Source organism: Podarcis pityusensis (genome assembly GCF_964106645.2).
Source record: "Podarcis pityusensis genome assembly, chromosome: 11".
NCBI classification, from domain to species: domain Eukaryota; kingdom Metazoa; phylum Chordata; class Lepidosauria; order Squamata; family Lacertidae; genus Podarcis; species Podarcis pityusensis.
Genome location: NC_138036.1, coordinates 8,583,133 through 8,609,486, shown reverse-complemented (window position 1 = coordinate 8,609,486; position 26,354 = coordinate 8,583,133). Strand labels below are relative to the sequence as shown.

The 26,354-nt window shown below is 42.3% G+C and overlaps 1 protein-coding gene across 7 annotated transcripts in view; it reads right to left on the bottom strand.

Annotated features, from left to right (window-relative positions):
* ARK2N (arkadia (RNF111) N-terminal like PKA signaling regulator 2N) overlaps positions 1–26,354 on the bottom strand; it is a 57,070-nt gene that overhangs the window by 5,815 nt on the left and 24,901 nt on the right. For 2 of the 7 annotated variants that reach the window (XM_080973576.1, XM_080973577.1), the window contains 3 exons: positions 3,224–3,406; positions 1,424–1,550; positions 791–1,017 (listed from right to left, as the gene is read on the bottom strand). In XM_080973576.1, the coding sequence (XP_080829702.1) occupies positions 791–1,017; positions 1,424–1,550; positions 3,224–3,406 (537 nt within the window). Of the gene's footprint in view, positions 1–790; positions 1,018–1,423; positions 1,551–3,223; positions 3,407–16,262; positions 22,528–26,354 lie in introns of those variants that run through there. The other 5 variants (XM_080973579.1, XM_080973578.1, XM_080973581.1 and 2 more) reach the window with 5 other exon arrangements.

The window sequence follows — 26,354 nt, the reverse complement described above, 5'->3', positions numbered from 1 at the left end:
GAGCCTAGTCAGTCAAGAACAACATCTAGGGCATTTCTGAGATACAGAGAATGTTACAAGGATTGGGCTGTTACAGGGTATTTATAGAAGCCGTGGTCTTCCGTGCTGAACAAGTTGATGCAATGGGAGTACAAGCCCATCAGTATCTTCAATTCACTTACTCCTGAGAACGAGTAAGCTGAGTGACATGCTGGGGGGGGGGGGGGCTGGATGAGGATATGGGGAGGCACCCACATTTCTTGCAATGCCCCCCTAACCTGCTTGTGTAGGGGGAGGGAGCATCAGGGAAAAATGCCCCCCTAACCTGCTTGTGTAGGGGGAGGGAGCATCAGATTGCAACCACGCCTGACTAGATCAAAGCAACGAGAAATATCACCCTGTGCCCCTTTTTTTTTAATGACACGGGTTAAAAAGGCCACCTGCCTTTCGCATTCTATGGAATTTTGCAGAGATGTCAATGCACTTACTCCCACTTCCAGATTTCCAAAAACTGTTTTAGCGTTCAAAAGGTGACTCTGGAATTTGAAAGGTGAACCCGCTTACAGCCTGTATACCCCCCGCCATGGATGGAGAAACCTGGGATTAGAGCTACATCGCGTTCCAGTGGCCAGAAGGTTCTACAGAGTCAGTGAAGGGCTAACTCTCGCCCAGTCGGATACCTGCTATTGGCCAGACACCAAGGCCACCTGCAGCTTCGCTCCCTAGAAAGAGGAGCATGAAACCAGGACGACAGTGACTGTCTGTGCCCAGATGCTGAGCAGGCTTCCTTGTGGTCCCCGGCAGCCAGTACCTGTGTAGAGTGGGAGGGCGGGGAATCTTATGCTGCCTTCACACTGGAAACTGAGGGGCAGTTGGGCTCTGCGCCTTTGCTCAAACGGTTCTTTGCTCTCGCTTCTTGCCTTGCCTTTTGACACCTCATTGACTTCCTCCTCTGCTTCCACTTCACTTCCTCCTCTGCTTTCACTTCTCCCTATGTCTGGAATGCCTTTCTCCCCTGCCGCTTGAAACACTTCTTTCCTGTTTTAAAAAAACGATCTCCTTAAGACTCGGGTTCTCCCTTTGCTTTGCTCCCTTATGGTTTTGCTGCTTTGGTTCATTTAAAAATAAGCTTGCAGCGGCTTGTAGCAGCTGTGCACACTATACGGTATGCTGAAGACACCCTTCTCTGTGCCCTGTGCCTCTGGGTTCGGCAGATTCCGCCGCACCCAAATATCAATCATATATTTGACACTAGGTCCGTGTTTAATGTGTAGGCACTTCCGGGGTTAAGACGGAAAGGGCAAGTCGTCTTAACAGAGGGTGGGAGAAAACCTACCCACAGGCGGAAAAAAGTAAGATGACCAACTGATCTGCATTTTCTTCCTTTTCAAAAATTAATTCCAAGTATTTAGATGGACTCAGCGCTTAAAAGGGAAATTAGTACCTTGCGTGTTCCTGAACTCCCACGATCTCCACCTCGCTATCTGATGATGCTATATTAATTTCTTCATTGACCTGGGTGTTGCTGCTGGGGGCCTTGCCGCTTGCCAGGAATCCAGCATTCAAGTGATCTGTAGAAGGCAAAGAAGAAGGACAACCCAACCCAAGATTCAGCAGCTTGATCACCCTTGCAGGAAATCCTTAGAAAGAAGCCGTTTCTCACCAACGTCAAGCAAAGACCCATTCATCACACTGCCATTGCAAAATATACCAGCCATGGATTGGGAGTCGGGGACGGGGAGAAGACTTTCCTTCCTGGCAGACCCTGTTTTTGTATAAAAACAGACACTTCATATTTTTTTACAAAATGATGGACTGCCACCAGGTTGAACCTGACACAGTCTACTGTCCACCTGCTAGAGGGTCCCTTCCATCAGCCTAGCTCTACAAAAAAATAAACCCAAAGAGCACTTTTGGATTTAAGAAAGGACCCAGTTTAACAAAACTTTGTGAAATATCCTTGGAGAATATAAAAGTGTCCCTGAACAATTGTGTGGTCTGGAAGATTTTTGTGAGAAATTCCAGAGAAATATCTTTCTAAATCATTGACACCAAACACCAGATCATTCAGAAAAGGTGGGGAAAAGGAAGGAAGAGGAAAAGTGACACATCACATACACAGACATGCAAATAAAAATAAAAATGTCAGAGTAAGTTAGTTTTACCTGCATGAGTTGGGCTTCCATTAAGGGGCCAGCATTTACTGGTCTCAGAATCCCATAAAAATGTTAGGCTTCACTCATGGTCTTTCATCCTTTGGAAGCATTTAATCAGAAGTTCAGATATTCTCTCTCTCTTTCTTTCACTATCTTTTGCAAAGGAACTGTGCACATGTTCTGAACCCTATTGGTTTGTATTACAAAAGGACTGGCTACTTTTGAGTAGCTGAGGTATTGGGAGAAAAGGGATTAAACTCAGGGTATTTACTGGGGAATGAAAGGAAGAATATCTTTCTGTTTTGGACTTCCAGAGAAGTGGTCAGCCACAGGTGCTCTAGGGGGCAAAGTTTGCCTGCTTGGAATACAGCTTGTCTCCAGCTCTCACTTCCATACATCACTACTAGGAAAACCATCGCTTTCACTATACAGACCTTGCCAACAAAGGTCTGTATAGTTAAAGCTATGGTTTTCCCAGTAGTGATGTATGGAAGTGAGAGCTGGACCATAAAGGCTGATCGCCGAAGAATGGATGCTTTTCAATTATGGTGCTGGAGGAGACTCTTGAGAGTCCCATGGACTGCAAGAAGATCAAACCTACCCATTCTGAAGGAAATCAGCCCTGAGTGCTCACTGGAAGGACAGATCCTGAAGCTGAGGCTCCAATACTTTGGCCACCTCATGAGAAGAGAAGACTCCCTGGAAAAGACCCTGATGTTGGGAGAAGGAGAAGGGGATGACAGAGGACGAGATGGTTGGACAGTGTTCTTGAAGCTACCAGCATGAGTTTGACCAAACTGCGGGAGGCAGTGGAAGACAGAAGTGCCTGGCGTGCTCTGGTCCATGGGGTCACGAAGAGTCAGACACGACTAAACAACTAAAGAACAACAACCATGCCAGTTCAGCCATATTTACAATGTGTTCACTTAAGTTTTCTAATAGCGAGCAGTGGAAAGAATGGGTTTGCCTGCCTTGTTGCTGCAGGCCTGATGACTTCAGACTACAGATGAAGAGACGCGGCAGGGGGACAACAGCGTAGGCCAGGTGCAGGAGCTAGCGTAGAACTGGGACAATGTTCCCCTACTCACCTGTCTCAGCATTCAGCTCTTCTAGCAGCCCTCTCGTCCTCCAAGTAGGCCCAGTGTCCTGGTTAGCGACAGAACTGTTGTGCTCTTGGACTACCGCAGCTGCCAATAGATTGTCTACATTCACCACTTCCGGGTCGGAATTTGTGTCCGAGATATCATAGTGAGCCACAACCGGAGCTCCATCTGGGAAGGAAAGAAAACCCGCAGCTATTAAGACTGCAAGCGGCTCGGAGGAAGCACAAACTCTACTGCTGCTTTGCTGTCTATAGACTGAGCGTTAGCATTTGAATACTAAATACATCAAAAGCAGTGACAAAACTGCCAACTTTCATTTGATACAGATCAGCCTTCTTGGATGGGGTGTCCGCCAGCTGCTTTGGACTACAACTCCCAGCTGATGGGAACTGTAGTCCAAAATATCTGGGTGGCCCCAGGTTGCAGAAGGCTGATGTAGACCATAAACGTCATTTGTTGAAGTAATATGCAAGTAAATCCTTTACATAACACCAATATTATTTATCTAAAGTATTACTGGTAATGAAATATACTTCATATTTCCCACAAAAGAATAATAGAATCATAGAGTTGGAAGGGACTCTGAGGATCCTCTCATTCAACCCCATGCAATTCAGGAATATGCAGCTGTCCCATACGGGAATTGAACCTGCAACCCTGGTGTTATCAGCACCGTGCTCTAACCACATGAGCAATCCAGTTAAAACTATCATCGGACTACTTTGTGCAGATCTGACAGATCTGCCCTATTTCTCCCCTTGAACTGAACTTTATATTCCCTTGCTGGTGGTCTGGAAAGTGCAGTGAGTGTAGAATGGTGCAGTGCAGCTGCTGACAGGAATGGGACCCTCCCAGCATACCACACCTCGGACCAAAGGTTAGCTAGCAGTGCCTGCTGATTTGCTCCTGGGCCAAGTTTTCCTATTGGTATATAAAGCCCTTAATACCTTGGGACCTGCTTGCTTGAGGGACCGCAGTGCGCCTCTCTTGCCTTCTCCACCACTTTGATTTACAGGGCTTGCACTCTTATAACAATCATTCCATGTCTGCCCAACTTTCAGGGTGGCAGCAACTATGCCATGGAACTCCCTGCATGTTAGAGCTATTCAGGCACTCTTGCTATACTGTGTTTTGACGCTTGCTAAGAAGACTTTAAGGGACGTGGGTGGCGCTGTGGGTTAAACCACAGAGCCTAGGACTTGCCAATCAGAAGGTCGGCGGTTCGAATCCCCACGACGGGGTGAGCTCCCGTTGCTCGGTCCCAGCTCCTGCCAACCTAGCAGTTCGAAAGCATGTCAAAGTGCAAGTAGATAAATAGGTACCGCTCCGGCGGGAAGGTAAACGGCGTTTCCATGCGCTGCTCTGGTTAGCCAGAAGCGGCTCAGTCATGCTGGCCACATGACCCGGAAGCTGTACGCCGGCTCCCTCGGCCAAAAAAGCGAGATGAGCGCCGCAACCCTAGAGTTGGCCACGACTGGACCTAATGGTCAGGGGTCCCTTTACCTTTAAGAAGACTTTGTCCAGACCTATCCAGATATGTACCTGCTTTTAAATTCTGCTGATTTTATCTGCATCTCATTATACTGCGTAATGCACACTGCTTAAGAGATTATTCTTTATTTTATTGAGTGGTTTATATATATAATTTCTAAACTGGTAAACATCAGCATTTCTGCGCTTTTGAAGATTTTGAAAACTGTAAGCATGGATGCAGAAAAAGTGGTGCAGAAACATACATGTGCGAACACATGAAGCTGCCTTATAATGAGTCTAATTATCATTGGTCCATGTGGCCTAGCAAGGTACACTCTGACAGCAGCCCTCCAAGATCTGGGGATGCTGCCCTCTGTACCTGAGATGCTTTAACTCAGTGTTTCTCAACCTGTGGGTCCCCAGATATTGCTGGACTACAACTCCCATCATTCCTAGCCGGCATGACCAGTGTTCAGGGATGATGGGAGTTGTAGTCCAACAACATCTGGGGACCCACAGGTTGAGAAACACTGCTTTAACTGGAAATGCAAAGGGCTGCATGCAGATAATCTACTCTACCAACGAGCTATGGAAAAGATATGTCACATTTCATCTGGCAACTTACAATTAAGGGGGGCAGATGAGGACAAACCCTCCTTTTCGATTCACTCATCTAACACACCGACAAAAGAATTCACATCAATTCTTTCCAAAATTACAGCAGGGTATTTTTGTTGCTAAGTGAGAGGAGGGTGCGGGGGGAGAGTGAAGAGCGCCAGATGGACTGCAAGCAAAGCACGGCATGCCTATTCTCAATATAGCTGCCTTAGAAACAACCATCTACTCCTATGAAAGTGGGAGAGAGGAAGGGAATGGGAAAAGCAGCAACTATGTAGACTGAAGAATCAACCGTTCAAGCTAGGCAATGAGGCAAACTCAAGATTTGGCTGTTGGAAACACGCAACTTGCTCATGGTCCTCCACATCCTGGTTTCTAGGAACAATAGTTTGCCTCAATGTCTGAGTTAAGCAAATTATGGGTATCACTACTCACAGTCTGCCTCCAAACAGAATGAGAAATCATGGTTTGAAGTGGGCTTCCAACTCTAGATTGGAGGCAACCCGCGATCAGAAGTACTCATAGTTTCAGACATCACAACAACTTATGATTACCGTAACCCAGGAAGCACAGAAGGTAACTGGCATGTGCAAGCACAGAGTGTGTTCCCAACAACCAAATTATGGTTTGTTTCATCTGCATTGAGCCAGGATCTCGCTAGTCCATGCAGTCATGCATTATCATGGTACAAGTCTTTGTGACACAGAAAATCACAGAGGCAGTCCCTTCTTTAATTTATATGGTTCAGAGTCCTGTCTGGAGACTAGACACCTGAAATGCTCAGTCTTAGAATAACCTGGCGGGGAATTATTTTTAAACGTTCTTGGGGTTTTCTGCTTTTTCAATGAGCAGCAGACCGCCTCCCACTCCCAATGTCACATCACAAACAGTTTTTGCTATTCTCCTCCATTTCAAACGTCTTCTACCATGAAGCATTGTGTGTTTCAGGTGTTCCTGTGTGTCAGCATCAGTCTAAAGTTTCTTTAGGCATGCAAACAAGTTAAATGGATCTTTGGATTTTTAAAATGTGAAAGCAGCTTTCTGTTTCAGACCAAAGATCCATCTAAGTGCAACATTTTGCTTCTTTCAGCAGCCAACCAAATATTTTTGGAGGCCACAAGCTGCACATAAAGTCAATAGCCTCCTCTGCTTTTGCTCCCCAGTACTTAATATTTAGATATCTACTCCTATAAAAATGGAGGTTTCATAAAAGCCATCATCACTAATAGCTGTTTCTCCATGCATCTGACTTGTCCCCTTTAAAACCGCCATGCCACGTAGAACTGATTTTGCAAAGTCTGCAATACACACCCCTTCTGGAGGTATTATTATTATTATTATTATTATTATTATTATTATTTATACCCCGCCCATCTGGTTGGGTTTTTCCAGCCACTCTGGGTGGCTCCCAACAGAATTAAAAGCACAATAGAACATCAAACATTAAAAACTTCCCTAAACAGGGCTGCAATGCATATTCTGAAAGAAAAACTCACTTTGCTGTCAAGAGAACTGACCCTCACTCTGTCCTGGCTGAAACAGAATATAAAAAGAATCCTTCCAGTGGCTAATGTGGGTGTGCAAATAGGATATGGAGCCCAATGATTTGCCAGACATCCTCAGTGAAAGGTTCTCATGTCACAAAGCTGGGGAAGACTTTGAGATTCCCTACTGCCAGTTTGGACAGAGGACACTGGGCTAGATGGACCAATAAAAATGATTCAGTATAAAAGCAGTTATTCTCTTATATAAAATGGCTGCCAGCTACCATGCAGTATAAATCCCAGTGTAATCCGATATAGTAGAAGAATAACGTTCCATATTATGGGAAATGAAGCTAAAGTTTTAGGAATCTAAGAACCCAACTTTGGAGCAGACCCAAAGTTCATCCTGTTTCCCACAGTGGCCAACCAAATGCTCTGTTCAGAAACACAGGGATTTTGGTACGTTTTGGATTTCATTTCTCAAATAACTAAATAAACCAGGTAATTTAGCAAGACGTTTCTTAATTCCATAAGGAACCATTGCCACTTTAAAGTATCCCGAAATCAGTTCTGTAAATTACGTTAAAGAAACGTACAGAAGATTCAGGATAAACCAACATCAATAACAACCTGCTTCCTGAAACAACGACAGAGTTGCAAAAATTAAGACAGATTCAACTTAAATAAAAGGTAAATGGAATGGTTAACTACTAGTATGTACAAAGGGGACAATGGTCCAACACGAAACACTGATGATTGTAATGCGGGGAGGAATCATAGCCAGTTGCAGATTGACATTTGCTGTTGAAAATAGGGCTTTAAACTTTATATGCAAGGGTGAGAATTTTTTTTAGGTGGGAAGTGAGAATGTGTGTTACAACACGAACTGGCGTGCAGAGTTAAGCAAAGGCGTAATTTTCCGCCCCACAATATCATCAGAGTTCAGTGCAATATGGTATCAATTGACATTACATGGTCAATAAAAAATGTTTTGAGTGCAGAAGATACGAGGGTCAAGTACAATATTGACTGTTTCTTATCTAGCCAATTAAGGAGCTACTCATAATTTTTCCATGTTTTGCAAATGAGTTTACTTTAATTGTCAGTAATATTGTCAAAAGTCGAATCGGACAGGTCTAAATGAGCCAAATTGTATTTAGACAATAACTGGAGTAAAGTCAAAATTGTACCACTCCTACATGTATAATCATGCAAAAATGTATAATAAATGTATATACATGCAGAGTGATATTCTTATCACCTACCCAGAGAATAACTTGGGTGAAAGTCTTCATCAGTAGGAAATACAAGCATAAACTTGCTATCTGTAGCTCCAACTCCTGTATCTTCCACACTTCCAAACAGCACACCTTATAACTTAGCTTAAATTTTTAGCATACATTGAACAAACAGTTTACATGCTGAACAATAATTAACATTTGTCAATTATGAAAATAAATATTTAAACTAGGTTTCTTTAAAAGAAAAACTGGCAAAAGTCAAATGCCCTAAAACTGTCAATGGAAGAGTTGTGTTATTTGATTGTTTTGGACTCTCAAATGAGATTGGGGAAAGGGAAATTCCTATGCATGTTTGCATTAAGCTAAATCCAGAAGCAGCCCAGGCAAAAGGCAAACAAAGCCGATCATGGGCAGGTGAGGGGAAAGACAGGAAGGTGAATAATCTCTTGCACAAGCCCTGCTGGACTTAAGGGGAGCCATACAAGGGCATTCAATGAGACCTGTACAGGGAGGAAACTGGAAGAATGAATCCTTCTTTTTGTACAGGTGGTGGGGTAGCTTATGAATTTTCTGACTCAGGCTGCAATACACTTGGGAATAAGTTCCATTTAACACACTGGGAATTGTTTCTGAGTAAATATGCAAAGGACTGGGTTACATGGCACCAAAAGTTTTTGTCTAGGCCCTGGCTAAAACGGCTGTCCTGTTAGGAAATTAACAACGCAACGTCCTGCAACTTTGCCATTTCTCTCAGTCTGCAAAGCCGACTGACCTCTGATATGTTCTTCACTTCTGTATCACACAGAAGGGAATGGCTATGGTTATGCAGGTTTATTAGTGGCAAGCATTGGTTTCCATAGCAGAATGGAAGCCTACAATAAGAATAGGTAGAAATTCAGGGATGAGATCCCGGTGCCCAAGAAAATTGACACTTTCCCCATACTTGCATGGGATAGAACGAGGGGAATCTTAAGTTAGTGTCCTCCCAACTCTGACGCGGGTGGCGCTGTGGGTTAAACCACAGAGCCTAGGACTTGCCGATCAGAAGGTTGCCGGTTCGAATCCCCACGACAGGATGAGCTCCTGTTGCTTGGTCCCTGCTCCTGCCAACCTAGCAGTTCAAAAGCACGCCAGTGCAAGTAGATAAATAGGTACCGCTCCGGCGGGAAGGTAAACGGCATTTCTGTGCGCTGCTCTGGTTCGCCAGAAGCGGCTTAGTCATGCTGGCCACATGACCCGGAAGCTGTATGCCGGCTCCCTCAGCCAATAAAGCGAGATGAGCACCGCAACCCCAGAGTCGGCCACGACTGGACCTTATGGGCAAGAGTCCCTTTACCTTTACCCTCTGCTTCAGTTCAATGTGCACACCCCACACTCCTGTACACAAGGGCACCCCATTAACTTTGGCAGAGGCAGCAATATGGTACATGCAAGAGATTGCTTACTGGAAGCTGCCACCTCCACTGAAATGAATGGGGAAGCCCCAGTGGGAAGGCAACTCTACACATCCGAACAAAATGGAAGGCAAGAGAAACAAAGCTTTGGGAAACAATTGCATTGAAGAAAGGGCGGGGGAGGAAATCAGCTCCATATTTGGGGATGAGAAACAAACGACCAGTGGGTTATCAGATGCAAAGGTGGAAAATATCATCTAGAAGCAGGAGCCCCACCTGGGCAGGCTAAAGGCCTAGGTGGTCCAGAGACTTGCTTCCCTCAATGACCAACCAGCCACCCTCCTAGAAACATATGAGGGCAGTGGGTCTCCACTGGTGTTACTTCCAAACAAGAAATATTCAGTGGCTCACCTCTTCTGAGCATGGAGCATTTAGCCTTCATGCTTAATTGGCAGGCCAATTCTTTTTGGATTTGTCTAATCTTTTAAATAAAAAAACAAGCATGGAGCTACAGGCCACCACTTCATCCTGAAGCTGCAAATTCCCTGAATCACAAGTCTCCTAAGAGGAGTACTTTTCTCTTGTCTGTCCTGAGCCTACTGCCAATCAATTGCACACAACTCATCCGGTTAACTGACGTTTGCATCCAAGCCAATGCAAATGTGTGAGGCTTGGCACGGATGGCTCTGCAACACAATTTGCCAACCAGCTCACGTTTGCTTGGTGAACAGCAGAGAGAGACGTCTCCATTGGGAAACTGACATGGAAAAATAAAACCCAGCATGGCGTTTTCACATCCGCAATTTCAGAATGCACACCAAGGGGGCTGCCGGATCCTGCCACATTAAGAAGAGCCTGGAATATCCAGCCCAGAGGCATTTTTTATCCAGCATTATGTTTCTCACGCATGAAGCTGCCTCATATGGAGACAGACCATTAGCCCATCAAGCCCAGCTCTGCTGCTCTGCTGCTCTGACTGTAAGGTGTCAGCTCTTGTAAAGCAGGGATGTCCAACGGTTCGACCGCAATTGACAGGTCAATCCCTGACTGCTAGCGGTCGATCGCGGGCTCTTTTTTCTCCACGGGGGGAGAAAGAACATCCGCCCCTGCCTTCTCGCTCTGTTCTTCAATTGCGCATGAATGCAAAAATGGAAGACCGAGTTATCGCTGCACAGTTTCTTCTTGTTTGCTGAGCAATCGTTTGGTGTGTCACTTTTGCCTCCCCCCTAAAAAAAGATCAACAACTGCTCCCCCCAAAAAAATCTGAGATTGAGCTTGGGACCTTGCACATGATAGGCAAATACCTCTAGATGCTCGTAGGATTGTAACTGTTTATCCTAGTAGCCATGAGAAACGTTGACTGTGAATACTGAGGACTCAATTCACGATCATAGCTGAAATAGGGCCACTGAGAAAAAGGAGGTAGTTGTTTGTATGCCTGGACAAACTGCAAGGTTGCAGAAGTATTAAAAAAAAACCCTTTGAAATGGAGCAGCTCCCCATCTCCCCAAAAAACAATGGGATTGTGAATGATCTGTGGTTACCAAACACTACCAAGGGATGTTGGAAAAGAAAACCAGAAAACCAGTGGTGGATCGAATTGGCTTGCTTAAGCTTATAAAATCCTAAAGGAAGGCATGGCTTGTTCCTTTGTATTATTGAGATCTGCATTAATGGCAAAAGTGGTCACCCCAGATAACTATGGAGTGGAAAGCTTTGCTTAAGAAATTCTGGCTCATGGCTTAAGCAGGCCTCCATGTCTTTCTTACAGATGGAAATGTCTCTGCCTAGACCACTGTTTCCCAAACTTGGGTCTCCAGCTGTTTCTGGACTACAATTTCCATTATCCCTAGCTAGGAAGACCAACGGTCAGGGATGATGGGAATTGTAGTCTGAAAAATAGCTGGAGACCCAAGTTTGGGGGACACTGGCCTAGACTCTGGAATATGGGGAGCAGAAATGCTGCCAAGGCCTTAAAACTATACACCAGTTATGAAGAAGATACAGGTTTGTTCTCCTGCATTTTAGCAGCTCTGAGTGACCTTCATGAATCTCCATGTCCCCTCATCAGGCATGAAAGCATGCCAAGTATCTTAAAACAATTGGAAACTGTTTTCTGCAGGCGCCCAACACGTCATTCACCAATATAGAACTAAATTTTAGTGAGAAAAAGTGGAGTGAGAGAAATGAACAAATAAGGACACAGGAAAAAATGAGGTGTCAAGATCCAAATGCAACTGTACCTCAGTGCTAGGACTCACTTTTTCAAACAACTTGATTTTATTTTATTGTTCCTTTCACTAAGAGTTTTTCTGAGGACAACTGGCGCTCAGCTTGCCTCAGCCTTCACTGTGGGAGCTTTGAACACCTTCTTCCTTTAGTTTTTTATGCTACTCCTGGCCATTTTTTCTGAGTTAGGCTTCTGGAATTGAATATTTGGCTCCTGACCCGTTCTGAATAAATGCCTTTTCTTTGGTTTTTATTTCCCCTAAGGTTCTGTTTATCTTCCTGGGATGCTCAGACTGCACTCTTCACACTGTAAACATTTTTTAATCTATTTTGATCTTAATTAATTTCCTATTTGGACCATTCAGGATATTGAATTCATTTACCTCCAGTTCCCTCTCCCACTGCCCCAAGAACCTGTTCCTTGGATCCCTCCTTGCATAGGTATCTATCATCCGCTCCTTATTCTTTAGGTTACATTACTATATATTACTATATACTGGAGAATTTAGTAAGCTTTTAGCTAATTTGGACTGGTGGAAGTTGAAGGAAAATGCTGTTTAGGGCAACGTAATATGCATGCTTTAGTGCCAGCCATTTTGTTAAATATTTTTATTTGCCAATTATTTTTTGTTAATTGCTCATTATAAATTGTGTATCTCTTTATATCTCCATTGTGCTGCCTTACTCTTTAATTTTCTACTGTTTTTGTATTTAATCTCATTTGCACCCCTTTGCATGTTTTCATCATATGTCTGCTTACATTTAAGTTAATCTTTCAGGTTTCCTGCATTCTGTGTGTGACGCTGGCTCCTTCCTGGTTAGCGCTACTAATTCAAGAGAGCGACACTTAAGAATCTATTTTCAGCTCTCTCCTTCCCAATTTTTGTTGTCGTTCCAGAGGACGAGACTCAAACCAATGGGTTTGAATGGCAAGAAAATGGATCCTGGCTAAACGTTAGGAAGAGTGATGGTAGAAGCTGTTTGTCCGTGGAATAGGCTTGGAAAAGCTCATTCGGAAAGCATCCATGTTGCATGCAGATGACACCAGGTCCAATTCCTGGGAACTCCAGGTAGGGCTGTGAATGTCCCCTGCCTGGAACTCTGGAGAGCCACTGCAATTCAGGACAATACTGAGCTAGATAGACCAACAGCAGCTTTCTAACTTCTATACCCCTTTTTATGCAGAAGCTGGAAGAAGATCCTCTGGGAATGGTGTAATAGGGAATTTCCTGCATTGGCAGCAGTTTGGAGTAGAAGCTATGGATCCCTTCCACCTACAGTGGTACCTTGGTTCTCAAATGCCTTGGGACTCAAACACCTTGGAACCCAAACACTGCAAGTAAGTGTTCCAGTTTGCAAACTTTTTTCAGAAGCCGAACGTGCTTCGTTTTGAGTGCCACGCTTCCTATTTGAGCACCACACTTCCATTTTGAATGTTATGCTGAGGTCTGTCTGCTTTTGCTATTTAATTTGCGGTTTTGTTTTTGTGGCTCTTTTTGTTTTGTTTTTGTGACTGTGTGGAACCCAGTTCAGCTACTGACTAATTGTGTGACTGCAGTACATTGTTTATTGCCTTCATTTTATGGATCAATGGTCTTGTTAGGTAGTAAAATTCATGTTAAACTGCTGTTTTAGGGGGTGCTTGTAAAAGTCTGGAACACGCCTTGGTTTTGGAACGGACTTCCGAAACGGATTGAGAACCAAGGTACCACGGTATTGTGATTGCAACCCTGAAACAGGAGCACATCTATCAGGTGAACGCATGCTGCAAAATTTTGCTTCAGGTACCACTTGTCATCAGCAAATCCAGCCTTACAACAGTGGCAAAAGATGACAAAGTGATTTCTTTAAAAACAAACAAACTTTCCAATCGGGAGTAAAACAAGTAGAGCCAAGCAGCACATAGGGAGCTGCAGTTATTGTTACTACTAGTGGAAGACCTCAGCACTGGCAGGTCTGTTTCTTTACCATTAGAAACCTTGGTGCACAAACATGCTGGTTCTTAGAAGAAGCCTCAACCTCCCTAGATCTATGCCGTCTCTGCATTTGCTTCCTCAAATGTTTTGTCAACAAACAACTCAAACTACTTACTTTCTTTGGCAAACTACACTGGGCATGCAAAAACAACAGTAACGTTTGGTTACATCAGAGGCTTTACAGCCACCTTCCCCAACTTGGTGCCCTCCAGCTGTTGCTGGACGGCAAAAGGGCAACCAAAATTATCAAGGGGATGGAGCGACCGGCCTATGAATAAAGGCAGCAGCATTTGGGACTACTTAAGTGTAGGGATGCGGGTGGCGCTGTGGGTTAAACCACAGAGCCTAGGGCTTGCCAATCAGAAGGTCGGTGGTTCGAATCCCCGCGACGGGGTGAGCTCCCGTTGCTCGGTCCCTGCTCCTGCCAACCTAGCAGTTCGGAAGCACGTCAAAGTGCAAGTAGATAAATAGGTACCACTCTGGAGGGAAGGTAAACGGCGTTTCCGTGCGCTGCTCTGGTTTGCCAGAAGCAGCTTTGTCATGCAGGCCACATGACCCGGAAGCTGTACGCCGGCTTCCTCGGCCAGTAAAGCGAGATGAGCACTGCAACCCCAGAGTCGGTCACGACTGGACCTAATGGTCAGGGGTCCCTTTACCTTTACCTAAGTTTAGGGAAGAGGCAAGGAAGAGGCGACATGATAGAAGTTTATAAAGCTACTTGTGGCATGGGGAAAGTGGAGCGAGAGAAGTTTTTCTCACTCTTTCATAGCACTAAAACTTGGGGAAGCTGAGGATCGGAAGATTCGGGAGAGATAAAAGAAAGTACTTCTTCACACTGCTAAAATGATGGAACGTAGTGATGGAGGTAGTGACGGCCACCAACTTGGATGATTTTTAAAAGGATTGGACAAATCCATGGAAGAAAAGGCTATCAATGGCTACCAAGCCATGATGTCTATGCTCTGCCTCTAGTCAAAGACAGTAATGCTTTTGAATGCCAGATTCTGGAAGCCACGGTGGTGAGGCGAGAGAGTGCTCTTGCACTTGGGATCTGCTTGTGGGCTTCCCAGAGGGATCTGGTTGGTCACTGTGGGAACAGGGTGCCGGAGTAGTGAGCCATTGGCCTGATTCAGCTTAGCTCTTCTTAACTCTCATCATAACGGACGACCAGCCATTATGGAAAGCGTTTATGGGGGTGAAGCGCCACAATGTCTGGAGGGTTCCAGATTAGAGAAGGCTAATGCCCAGTGAAGTTTACAAAAATAAATCGATAAATACGCTGATCGAGAAGCAGGGATGTGGAGGGAACGGTGAGATAAAACAACATGGGGCATTATAGCGTTGATGCAGGAGATGCAGAGGTAAGTGGCTGCAGAAACCAGGTAGAAGTGAAAAGCGAAAGATGTATGGAACTGAAAGGAGAGGGGAGATGTAAAAGTTTCCCAAGCAGCACCTGAGGCAGTTTAGCTAGATTTTAAAATAAACCTCACAAAACCTCCCCCCCAAAAAAGGGTTGGCTTTATATTCTACATTGTAATAAGAATTTTATTAATAGCTATATTAATTCTAGGTTACAGTAGTTACATTTCTGAATTTATACAGTTTGGCAAGGAATACACATTTATAAATACAGTAAAAGAATAGCATAACCATATTCTCTCCAAAATCATAAAGTGAAAAGAATTTTAAGAGAAATTAACATTACTTCACCCTTCACTGCACAAAGCTGCTCCCACCCCGTCAAGATCTTTTCACTGGGGTGGGGTGGAGGAATTATGCATTTGATATAAGTTGCTTATACTTGATTTAAATATTAAAACCCAAACAAAATCATGAAGGTATATGCAACGGGTGATAGCCAATATTAGTGATAAATCATGTAAGCCCTCTTATTTCTAATCTGTATATAACTCAGTTGGGTATTATCCATTAAGAACCAATTCAAGATAATTATTCCTTTCTCCAAATAAAAAAAAATAAAGTTTACCAAGTAATAATTTCATGCCATACAGTAAAGTGGACAGAAAAATAATTTTCTGTAAGCAGTCATGAGGGGCATGACATGGCATAGCTATGTTGGCACATTGAATTGAAATATCTAGGGTTGACACGGGCACCTTGAGAAAGTTATAACCTCCCCTCCTCTTGAACCCTAATCTATAAAATGGACATAACCACTTGCTATCATAGCAAAGCGAAAGACAATAAACATGTTGCCATACAAAACAAGTGATTTCTGAGCACAGGCTGTGAAGCTACACTGTACAGCAGTGATGGCCAAACTCGGCCCTTCAGCTGCTTTGGGACTACAACTCCCATCATCCCTAGCTAACAGGACCAGTGGTCAGGGATTATGGGAATTGTAGTCCCAAAACAGCTGGAGGGCCAAGTTTGGCCATCACCGCTGTACAGTATTTCATAATCTACTCAAATCAAAATTACATCAAGGTAACAACAACATGTGAGTGCAAGTGGTGGGGACTGAACATTCACAGTGTGACTTGCATGTCATTGGGCTGAAAGCAGATGTTTTTCCTAATGGAAGAGATGAGAGTACCTCTTCAAAATTTGTCTCTCTACTCTCTCTCCTTCTCCTTTCCCTTTTTCCCCCAGAGATAACTGATGCTAAAGCCCAACTAGGTTTAAACACGATTTCACACCCAGCTTGTAATTATTGATAAAAACCTGACTTCAAGTAGCATTAATCTTGGTTCATAGGTAGCAAACACTCTGCAAGGGGCATTCAAAAGTGGTATTTCTCAGATGTTGCTGGACTACAGCTCCCATCATGCTGCACATTACATGCTGCCAAGGGTGGATGAGACCCAAATAACATGGCTCTACATGAGCTAAATCTGCACTAAATCATGATTAAAGTGGGGGATGGGGGAAGCAACCAGGGGGCACTAAGAGGGGGAGGGGCAGGCAAACAGGAACATGGGTGCCCAAAGAACCTCCTGATATCTTAACAGTGGTTAAGAAACTGCAAAATGTAATATCTGGAGGGAGATTTTGATGTGTTTTTCTTTCTGCGCTGTGAAGGGTTTCCAGAAACAAATTGCTGTCCTAAATTTGAATCTTTTACTTAAAAGACTAAGATAAAAATATAGAAATACTAACATCATGAGTTCAGGAGGGAGAGGGGAACTGGTCTATTTAAATTACAAGACGTATATTAAAATAATGTAAATCGTATCAAAGATTAGTTTGTCACTCAGAACAAATCTATTCAGCCTGATGAACTGGTTTCAATCTCAAGTTGTTATGAAATGCTTACAAGAGCCATGATGAGGGATAAGTCCAATGACATGAATGCCATTATTTTCTTTTTAATGAAGACAATGTACAGCTATTCCACATCGTCAGTATTCAAAATCAGAACATGGGACAGGCCACTCACCCTTGAATCTGTAGCAACGATAGTACTGAAACAATGCAACCAAAAAATTATTGTGCAAGTTGAAAATTATAAGTATTTTTCTGGGGCTCTGAGGGCATGATCAGCAGGTGCAATCCATATAATTGCTGGACCCTGAACCACCATTTCCTCCTATGGAGAAAAGCTTTAAAGGGGTAGCAGGGTCTAACAATAGGACAACTACATGTTCATCTAGAAATAAGGCTTCTCACAAATTATTTGGGGGTAAGGTTTACAAGTTGCTCCTTTGGTTCTAATAACACCACCAGGACATATTCCATTTATTGTGCCACTAATAATTATTTTTTTTATCTTCCCCATACCTTACAGATTAAAAAAGATGAATGCACAGTTAAATCAATCAAATTGTCAAACCTTTGGCAGCTTCATATTCTACTTGGTGGTAATCTGACCCGCTGGTCAGATTGCAGGTGGTTGGTGCATAAAGCTATTACGAATGCTTAAGGTATCTAGAGCCAGCTATGAATGTTTGTATGCCTTCCTTTCACCCCTTTCTTGAGAAGCAAAGTCCCTTTTCTTGCCTCAATCATGGGCAAGGAAGGTGTCACCAGCCATACCAATGGTTAACACAAGCCAGGGTTCCTGCTGTACTGGGATCTGAAAGTTAACAAACTGTGGTTAGAATTAACCATGCTTGTAATTAGTAGTAACATTTCCTTTAAGGCAGGCACCCCCAAACTCAACCCTCCAGGTGTCTGGGGACTACAACTCCCATCATCCCTAGCTAACAGGACCAGTGGTCAGGGATGGTGGGAGTTGTAGTCCCAAAACATCTGGAGGGCCGAGTTTGGGGATGCCTGCCTTAAGGTGTCTGGAGGGAAGGGGATTTACTTCTGAGGAGGGAAGGCACAAACTATTGCACAGCTGACTCCTGATCTCCACAGCTAAGAGGGAGACAGCATTACATCTCCATTGTCTTTCAGTGGTCACCAAATTAAAGACAAACTGTCTATTGAATAACTCTGTACAAACAGAGTTATAATCAAAAAGTACTGCTTTGACACCAAAGATATGGTAGCACTGTACAGAAACCACAGGTTTTTACCGAAAACAAAGGTGATTATGCTTTGCACAGGTAAAGAGTGAACAGAATGCTAAACATGATTATTCATAAACATCAAAAGACCTTTCAGGGTCTTCAGTAAAACTCCCATCTATTTTCAATATTAATTTTTGCAAGGGGCTTCTAAGAACAAAATTACAATAAAATTATGCTAACAGGATTATAGCCAGTTACAACTAGTTTCGATCTCAAAACTATTACATTGTGAGATGCCTATAGCATAACCTGACTCAGCTGATCTAGATTCTAAAACACCTGTATCATCCATTTTAAAAATATGCTTTAGAGCATGCTTGAGGCAATGATGTTCTACAAAAAAAGCAGCCCCTGCGTGCTTGGGAAGACCTGTAAAGTTGACATGCAGTTCCAAATATATTTCTAAATGCTTAGATTCCTATTGGTACTAGAAAGGGGTACATACTAACTTCAACAAAATAATCACAATAATTTCTTAATTTTAAAAGTAGGTAAGGACAAATTCATAACGTTTTATTCAAGGCAAAAAAGGAGAGAGGGAAAAGAAAAGGTCTTGTCAAGATTATAAAAAATTACTCTACTGTTTGAAATCAATCAAGTTAATGTACACATGATTTCATATTAGGAAGATATCAAATTTACATCAAAACACTCATATCAAAATTATACAAGGAAAGATTTAACACCAAAATTGCTTTAGAAACCATTCATTTTTTCTTTTACATAAAATTACATCCTGCATAGCCTTTCAACTGTTACCCTGAAAATACAGCTTTTTAAAAGCAACGTTTATTCTTAAAAGACATTGTGTAGAAGATAGGGCAGGGAACGCAGGTACATATTTCCAAGTTATTTTACTTTCATAAAATCAGTTATGACATTAGAAAAGGGGGAAGGCCAGTGAGCAGGCACACGGCAATAAAAAGGCAGGGATCCAAAGAGTTATTCTAGGAATGCCCCAAGGTCTTGGAAATGTCTGTTGTCATTTTTGAATGCTTGTCATTGAACAGCACGTCACATTACAGCCTGCTTTCAAAAGCTCCCTCAATTCCACGAGCACTTTGCCATGTGGTACAGGAAGGTGTTGTTAGAGAAACACAGTCCTTGGCCATGAAGAAGCAGTCACCCAGTTCTCTGGATGTTGGCAAATGTTTGCAACCTGTAATTTTAGGTCCTAAGCACAATTACTTGAAAGCTCCATTGAACTTAATGAGACTTATTTCTGAGTAAGCATGTTTAGGCCCACACTGCAAACCTGAAATAGATGCTTCAAACTATAAGCAATGTTGTTTTGACCTTTGTTGGCCTATAACGGAAGGGGTTATGCTGAGCTACTGTACACTGTGCAAGCAACACATGATTTGCATTTGAAAGCCTAAGTGGAGAAGGAAAACTGAAAACTTTCAGTTTCCATTATGAGAACAAAGTTTATCTAACCAGCAACTTTATAAGGTTCATTACTCTACACAAAGCTACTTCCCAGGTGCAGAGTTTACTCCCAACCTGCAAATTACAGTAATTGAAATAATGCTTGGGCATTTTCAACCAGAGGTGTTAGGGATATAGTTCAATTATTCCTTCAAGGCTGGCTTAGAAAATGCTTGAACTGAAACATGGGTTAAAACAATGGCCACAATCCAGAAAGTCATACAATAAGCACCACATACTTCAATTTTCCACATGCTTGTGCATCCCTCGCACCATTAAATTTACACTTTTAGGAGCTGTAGTCTATGTCACCCAAGGAGTGTGGGGCAGGTAAAATGTGAAAGTTCTACCATGTTACTAGCCACCAAGACCTGGTTTGAATAAGAATATCTTACACTGATTCCAGAAGACATACTAGCTTGGGTGAGTCACGTGGGGAAGAAAATTTAGAAGCTGAATGCCACCATTGGCAGCCACCAAGAATGCCAATCTGTGCACCTTGCAATTCTGACTGGATGCCCAGAAAGTTTCTGATCTCTTAAATGTAATGATGATAAAATGGGAAGAAAGTTGGCTCTAAGGTATACTAGACCAGTGGTGGCTGATATCAGTTTGAACTGGCAGAGCCAAAGGCAAGGAGACCAGGGTGGATAAAAAAATCAATGGTTTAAAAATAATAATAATAAAATGGATTTTTATTTTATTTAAATCAGATTTTTAAAATGAAATGCTTTTGGATAAAAAATCTTTCTAAAGATAAGTTTTCTATTTAAGTTACATTATAGGCCAAAGGCTATTCATCAGGAAATAAGGATCTGTTTTAAGTTTCCACGTGCGCTACAACTAAGTCTAAGGGGATTTTTTTGTTTTTGTTTTAAATTGTTTAACCACATCAGTTAACAAACATGGATACATATGCTATACTGTTACTGTTTTAGTTAAATAAATTGTTTAAATTGTTATTAAGGAAATGATTATTTTTCTCCTTCCAATAAAGTACAGCAGAAAAGTTGCCCAAATATAAACAGTTAACTTATTGAACTTCACAACAATGTCATAATTATTTGCCTATGTATTTCTACTAGTATAACCAAATCAGTAATTTTTCATAAAACTGTAAAAACCACTCTGAAAATTTATTATTCCAAAAATGAAACCTTCGTCTGGTTGTAAATATTAAGATTATACCAGCAAGAATATCTTTCTGTAAAAAAAAAAAAGATTTAAATCAAGTCTTACCGACTAGTGATTTAAATCATTTTTTAAATTGATTTGATTTAAATGATTTCCTAGAGAAAGCTCAACAACTTGCTCATGAAGGAAACCATCAGTTGGTGGAGCCAGAGGCAATGACAGGCAGAAAAAACAAATTTGTGTTGTCCCCATCCTCCTCTCTCTGCTAGTTCTACAATGGCAACACTAAGGCCAGGGAGAAGGAAAATGATGGGCACAGCTACTCCCAGGACTGGTTTTAATAAATAAAGAAAGCAGGCAGGTGGGGATTGGCTAAGGTCAGACTTGAAGCTGGTGGAGCAATGCCCCATTTCCTGTAACATACCGGCCTCCACTGTACTAGACCCTGATGGACATGTACAACAAACCCTTGCATGGGCTGCCTAAAGAGACTCTCTGGATTGCAGCCAATGTACTTTGTTCTTCCTCCATGGTAGGTCAGATTTTTACTTCAATACAGGCTTTTGGAGTTTAAATGGAACATGAAAATACAATTTGATCATATATAAACACACACCAAACTACTATTTTTCTGTTTGTGGACAGGTGGCCTAAGTGTTTAAAGCAGTCATGCTGGTACAATAAAAAAAATATTCAACCTCTTTTATTAAAAACGTCAAATTTTCTAGAAGTTAGTGTAACCCAGGGTAGACAGGCCTATTGCTTCTAACTATCTCTCAAATTCCTGTGGTCCTGGGGTAACGTGAGTTTTTACCAAAACATATGCTTCTTAAATGTCGCAAACACTTGTGAGAAAAATAAAGGCTAAAGAGGGGCTATGAATACTGGTTTATCAAATCATCTCGGCCATAGACTGGCCAACTTCAATCCAACAGGATCAAAGGAGAAACCCAAAAAATATGGCAAGCAATATATAATCCTGTTTATGATGCACAATCTAGATACTAGCATTTGTTTAAGAAAATATTCACAGGGTATACTGTCTGGGTACATAAGGCTGCTTTCAATTCCAAATTTGTATTTCCACATATAAACACTTTCGGCATGCAAAAGGAGCATACAAGTGAATACATTGATTGTTCCTACAGTAGGACACACACAAAAAGATCACTAAATTGTATCTTGCCAAGCTTTGGTGATGATAAGCTGGAGAGGAGAAGCATTTTAATGGTAACCTTAAGTACAAATCTGTTGTCTTCAAAAAAATCCAACACTGGCAGTTAAAAAGCAATAACCAAACAAGGAAACTAAACAAGGAACCAAAAAAACATATAGAATACAGCTTTTGCAGTTCAATAAAGGTCAACAGGAAAGGTTTGGGAACCATGTTAAGTTTGTGATTGATTCAAGTTGGGTTCTGCGATATTCCCATTTTCAGGAAAGATAGCTGGGAAATTGTTATTTAAAGTTGCAGTGTCGGCATTTTGACAGCTCACATAAGAATTAAAGGGCGGCTGTGGAAGCACTTGGCTATCAGGCACCTGCACAAATACCCCTGCCTGAGTAGCTGGGGAGATTCTTTGGCCAGCTAATGGTACTTTAGGTTCCCTGGGCTCCAGCTGCTGCTTGCTTTCTTCATCTGTGTCAAGGCGGGTTAGCTTTTCTATCCACATGCGAAACTTCTCCTCTGTCTGCCTCTGCATCTCGGCAAAGCAGTTCATGGCCTCTTCCAGGACACTGCCTATGCAGTTCCTATCCCATACGGTGCCCCTGTCAAGCAATCCTGGAATTTCCCTGGTCGCTCCTCCAGATCCCCCAGCACGACTGAAGCCAGCTTTAAAGACATTGAGGCCATTGCATAAGACATCATTAAGGAAAAGGTAATCACATCCATACATTAAGGCATGCGAGCACGAACAAGCTACATACTTGCTCTAACTGGTCAGGTAGATAGAATCTCTGAGAAGCACTGAGATACCTGCCCAGTTAAAAGTTCATAAGCCACCACCCCAACATAATTATTTAAATCTTTTGGCTTTCAAAACATTTTTTCAGAAGGTGAAATCAACCCTGTTTTCTAAGTTTGGTGTCTTCCTCGCTGAACAAAAGCCAAAGCAGCGTAACTTTGTAAGAATCAAAATCTTGTTTTATGAGAATACAACCAACACTCAAATCTAATTTTATGCACACTCCATCTAAGAAAAACGTAAGAATACAAGAGTTGCCGTGCGAGATTAGAGCATAGTCCGTCTAGTCCAGCATTCCATTTCCAATATCTGACCTCACAAGCAAGGTACGATGGTGGTGGCTATTCGTGGTTGTTTCTCCACGTCATCTGGCCATCAGATATATCTACTGCCTCTGGGGGTGAAGGTTCTGTTTCTCTCTCAAGGTTACTAGCTTCTGGGAGACCACCATGGATTTGATTTTACGGATTTGAATTATATTAAAATAATCTTATCTTCAACTACTGAGCGCAGAAGGGGAAACACAGAGCAGATTACGCCAAAGAAAAGCACAGGGCTGGAGCAGAACTCTAGGTTCCCATGGGGAGAATGGGCTTTTCAGTAATTCCTCCCTTTTGCCAACAGCCCTCTATGTCCCCACAAAGCAGCTCTGGAGGTTGAGGTATCCTCCAAAATTGTGTATGGGGTCATATTGGGGGGCGGGGAGGAGAGGGGCTGCAGAAGAGGGGAAGCACTGGTGAAAAATGCCTCCTTGTATCCCATTTGCAGGATTAAGTGTGTGGGAGCTCCTGATGGATCAGAACCTTATCTGTGACTGGAAAGAGCCTTTCCATTCAGAGGGAGATGTCTGAATCCAACCCACAGTCTTTGTTTACTCTGCTTCAAGGAGAAAATCCCAAAACACAAAGACCTGTATGTGGACTTTGTGGGTGAAAACATTCCCACAGGAAAAAGTTGCTCTTGCAGATAGTCAGAACCACAACTCAAGGAGAGGATCCCAAACATGCACAAAGAAAACCCTAATTTTGAACTCTGAGCAGCTCATCTAAGTTTGCAGAAACATAATTTTCATTCTGTATTCTAATGGTAGTACGTAGGTCTTCACAAATCTCAGATTTTTCTGCAAAGAATGAGGTGACACAGATTATGGAAGGTGGATGTGGGCCTGAGAGATGAAACATGAGGCACAAGTGAAGCATGGATAACGGAAGGAAAATCTACAGATAATTTCTAGTAGTGATTAGCAAGTGACCAGCAACACACTACTGGTTTGAGACTTGCCTATGCGTTTTCATCTTATTCTCTGCAACTGTGATGTCCAGAATTTATTTTAGAGGGAAATATTACAAGTTTAGGAATTTAACTGGGCACCTGTTCTGAAATACTGACAGTGAAAAATACTGGGGCATCTCACTTGATTTGTAAGTCTCTAGCTCAGTGTGCTAGAATATGGGGAGAGTCACACATAGCTGATGCTATGGGAACCTACCACAAGAATACCATGAGGTGACTACTACTGATAAATTATAATGTTTAGGATAGTTTTTGCATTTGTTTTCAATGGCAAACAATTAAGAGTATGACATTAGTCTGATAGATTGCTTTCTCAGGAGGCAGAGGTTAAAATTCTCAAAACCTGAGTATCAGTAGAACTATGCCTACTATCCTTATAGGAATGAAATATCTGGACTTTTATTATGGGATGCATTCTTCTTGAGTTGTTAGAAGCAATATATCTTCACTTACAGTGAAGTCCTTCAATGACTAAAAAGATCAGAGGCAACTAGATATGGAAAGGTCTGTCTTTTGAGCTCTTCTCATAAACCTGGCATTCTATAATAAAAGCAGCTGCTTTTGAAGGGAAATTCAGATTTCTTCTCCAGGGCAATGTCTACCAGAAGGAAATTCTGGGCTATCTTCTATCCTCCTCTCTTCCAGGATGACAAGAGGGGCAAAGGGGTGTTTCCTTCTGTTCGGAACACAGAAGAACTGCACTAATATGCCATGATTTACAAGATTACAATTCCACAGCCAGAGCTTTGGCTCTAGACTTGTACCCATTAAAAAGTACAACTAATTGCAAACTGTAGGCTTTTATCCATGTTTCCAGCTGGGTGGGGCAGGGTTCTTCCCTCCCCCTCTGTAGCACCAGCACTGAAACCACACCTTGGGTTTGTCCTGCTTGCCACTGGCAAAAAGGACAAGAGGTAGTTGAACCCTACTAACACGGCTGAGGGTGAACTTTCAAAACAGCTTGCAGCAATGGTAGATTAAAGAAAGATATTAATTTCCAACTTACAAGAAGGAAATATGGTATGGTAGCTATAGAGGGGCAAGCAGAAACCTTTGTGCATGGTTATGGTTTTTAGGCAATTGTCACTCCCATTCAATTTCCAAATGACAGTCAGTGAGTTCATTTTTGCAGCTCTGGATAAAATAGCTCTCTCAAATTTAAAATATAATTTTACTCAAAACTTCACTGTAACAGGCCCCAATCAGATCTACCCTCTGTAGGCCCCCAAACCTAGATTTTATTAAGAGATGGAAAACTATTCAATACAAACAACTTAATGCTTATGCAAACTGACACTGATATAGATAATTTAATGGTGGCTAGGTCTTATCTTTACAAAGGTTGCCTTGACATTTTTAAGCGATATAAAGAAATCCAAATGCACGTAACTTAAAGAAGGCAAATACTTGGCCTCCACAACCCCACATGCGTGTTTTTTGCACTAATTTCTCCAAAAATGGGTTACTTTAGGGTTATGGTACATTATTTACTCTCCTGTTTACTAGCAAAACTAAAATGTAAACAAGCAGGTACAGATTATGTACTTTTCACTTAGCTCTTCCAATTTCCCATTGTGGCGTTTTTTGCCTTCCTTAAAACTGAGAAACTCTCACCTAGCCAAAAAAAAGAGGGCTAAGATGTATTGCAAGTTCCTGAAACTATGTGTGTGCTCATGAGCACTCACCTGAAATTCCAGCTTGCAATCCTTGACTTATTTTTTACCCTAAAACAGAAATGCAACAGAAACAAAATCCTGCCCCTACTTAAACTGACAATCACACTTTCAAAAGAATCACAATTATATAGGTTTTATATTTATATAACAAGCAAGGCAAAGGCACCGATGGAGGAGTGATCCACACTTTTAAAGACTTAATTGCTTTGCTTCATACTATGCGCCAAACAACCAATATACCCACAGTGAAACATGCCAGAGAGAAGCATTGTTAATGGAGGGCATATCACACTATTATTGTGTGGAGGCTGTGATGATGTAAAGCTTGCTACTCTTCCATATCCTTCAGCAGAGAGAAGCTGACTTAAGGGCTTGTCTATATACAAACATTTGAACAAGATGGCCCCTGCCATTTTTTGGTGTTCCATCAGAGAAGGTTTAGACAGCAGAGATTCTGCTTTACAGAAGAGACTGTACTAGAGATCCCCTTACTTGATCGGAAGCCCAGGCTACACCTCTATCTCCATTGTGTCTACAATGTCTGCCAGTACTTTATACCTGCACAGAACTGCACACGGGCATCAAATCAATGGAATAAGATAGCCTGCCGTGCAGTCAGATTCTGTTAGCACTACACCAGACTAGCCAAGACCCACCAAAAACCTGTTGTGGGTGTAATAAAAGATTCCCTGTTCAAAACTAGTGTGATATGAAAAAGGGCTAGC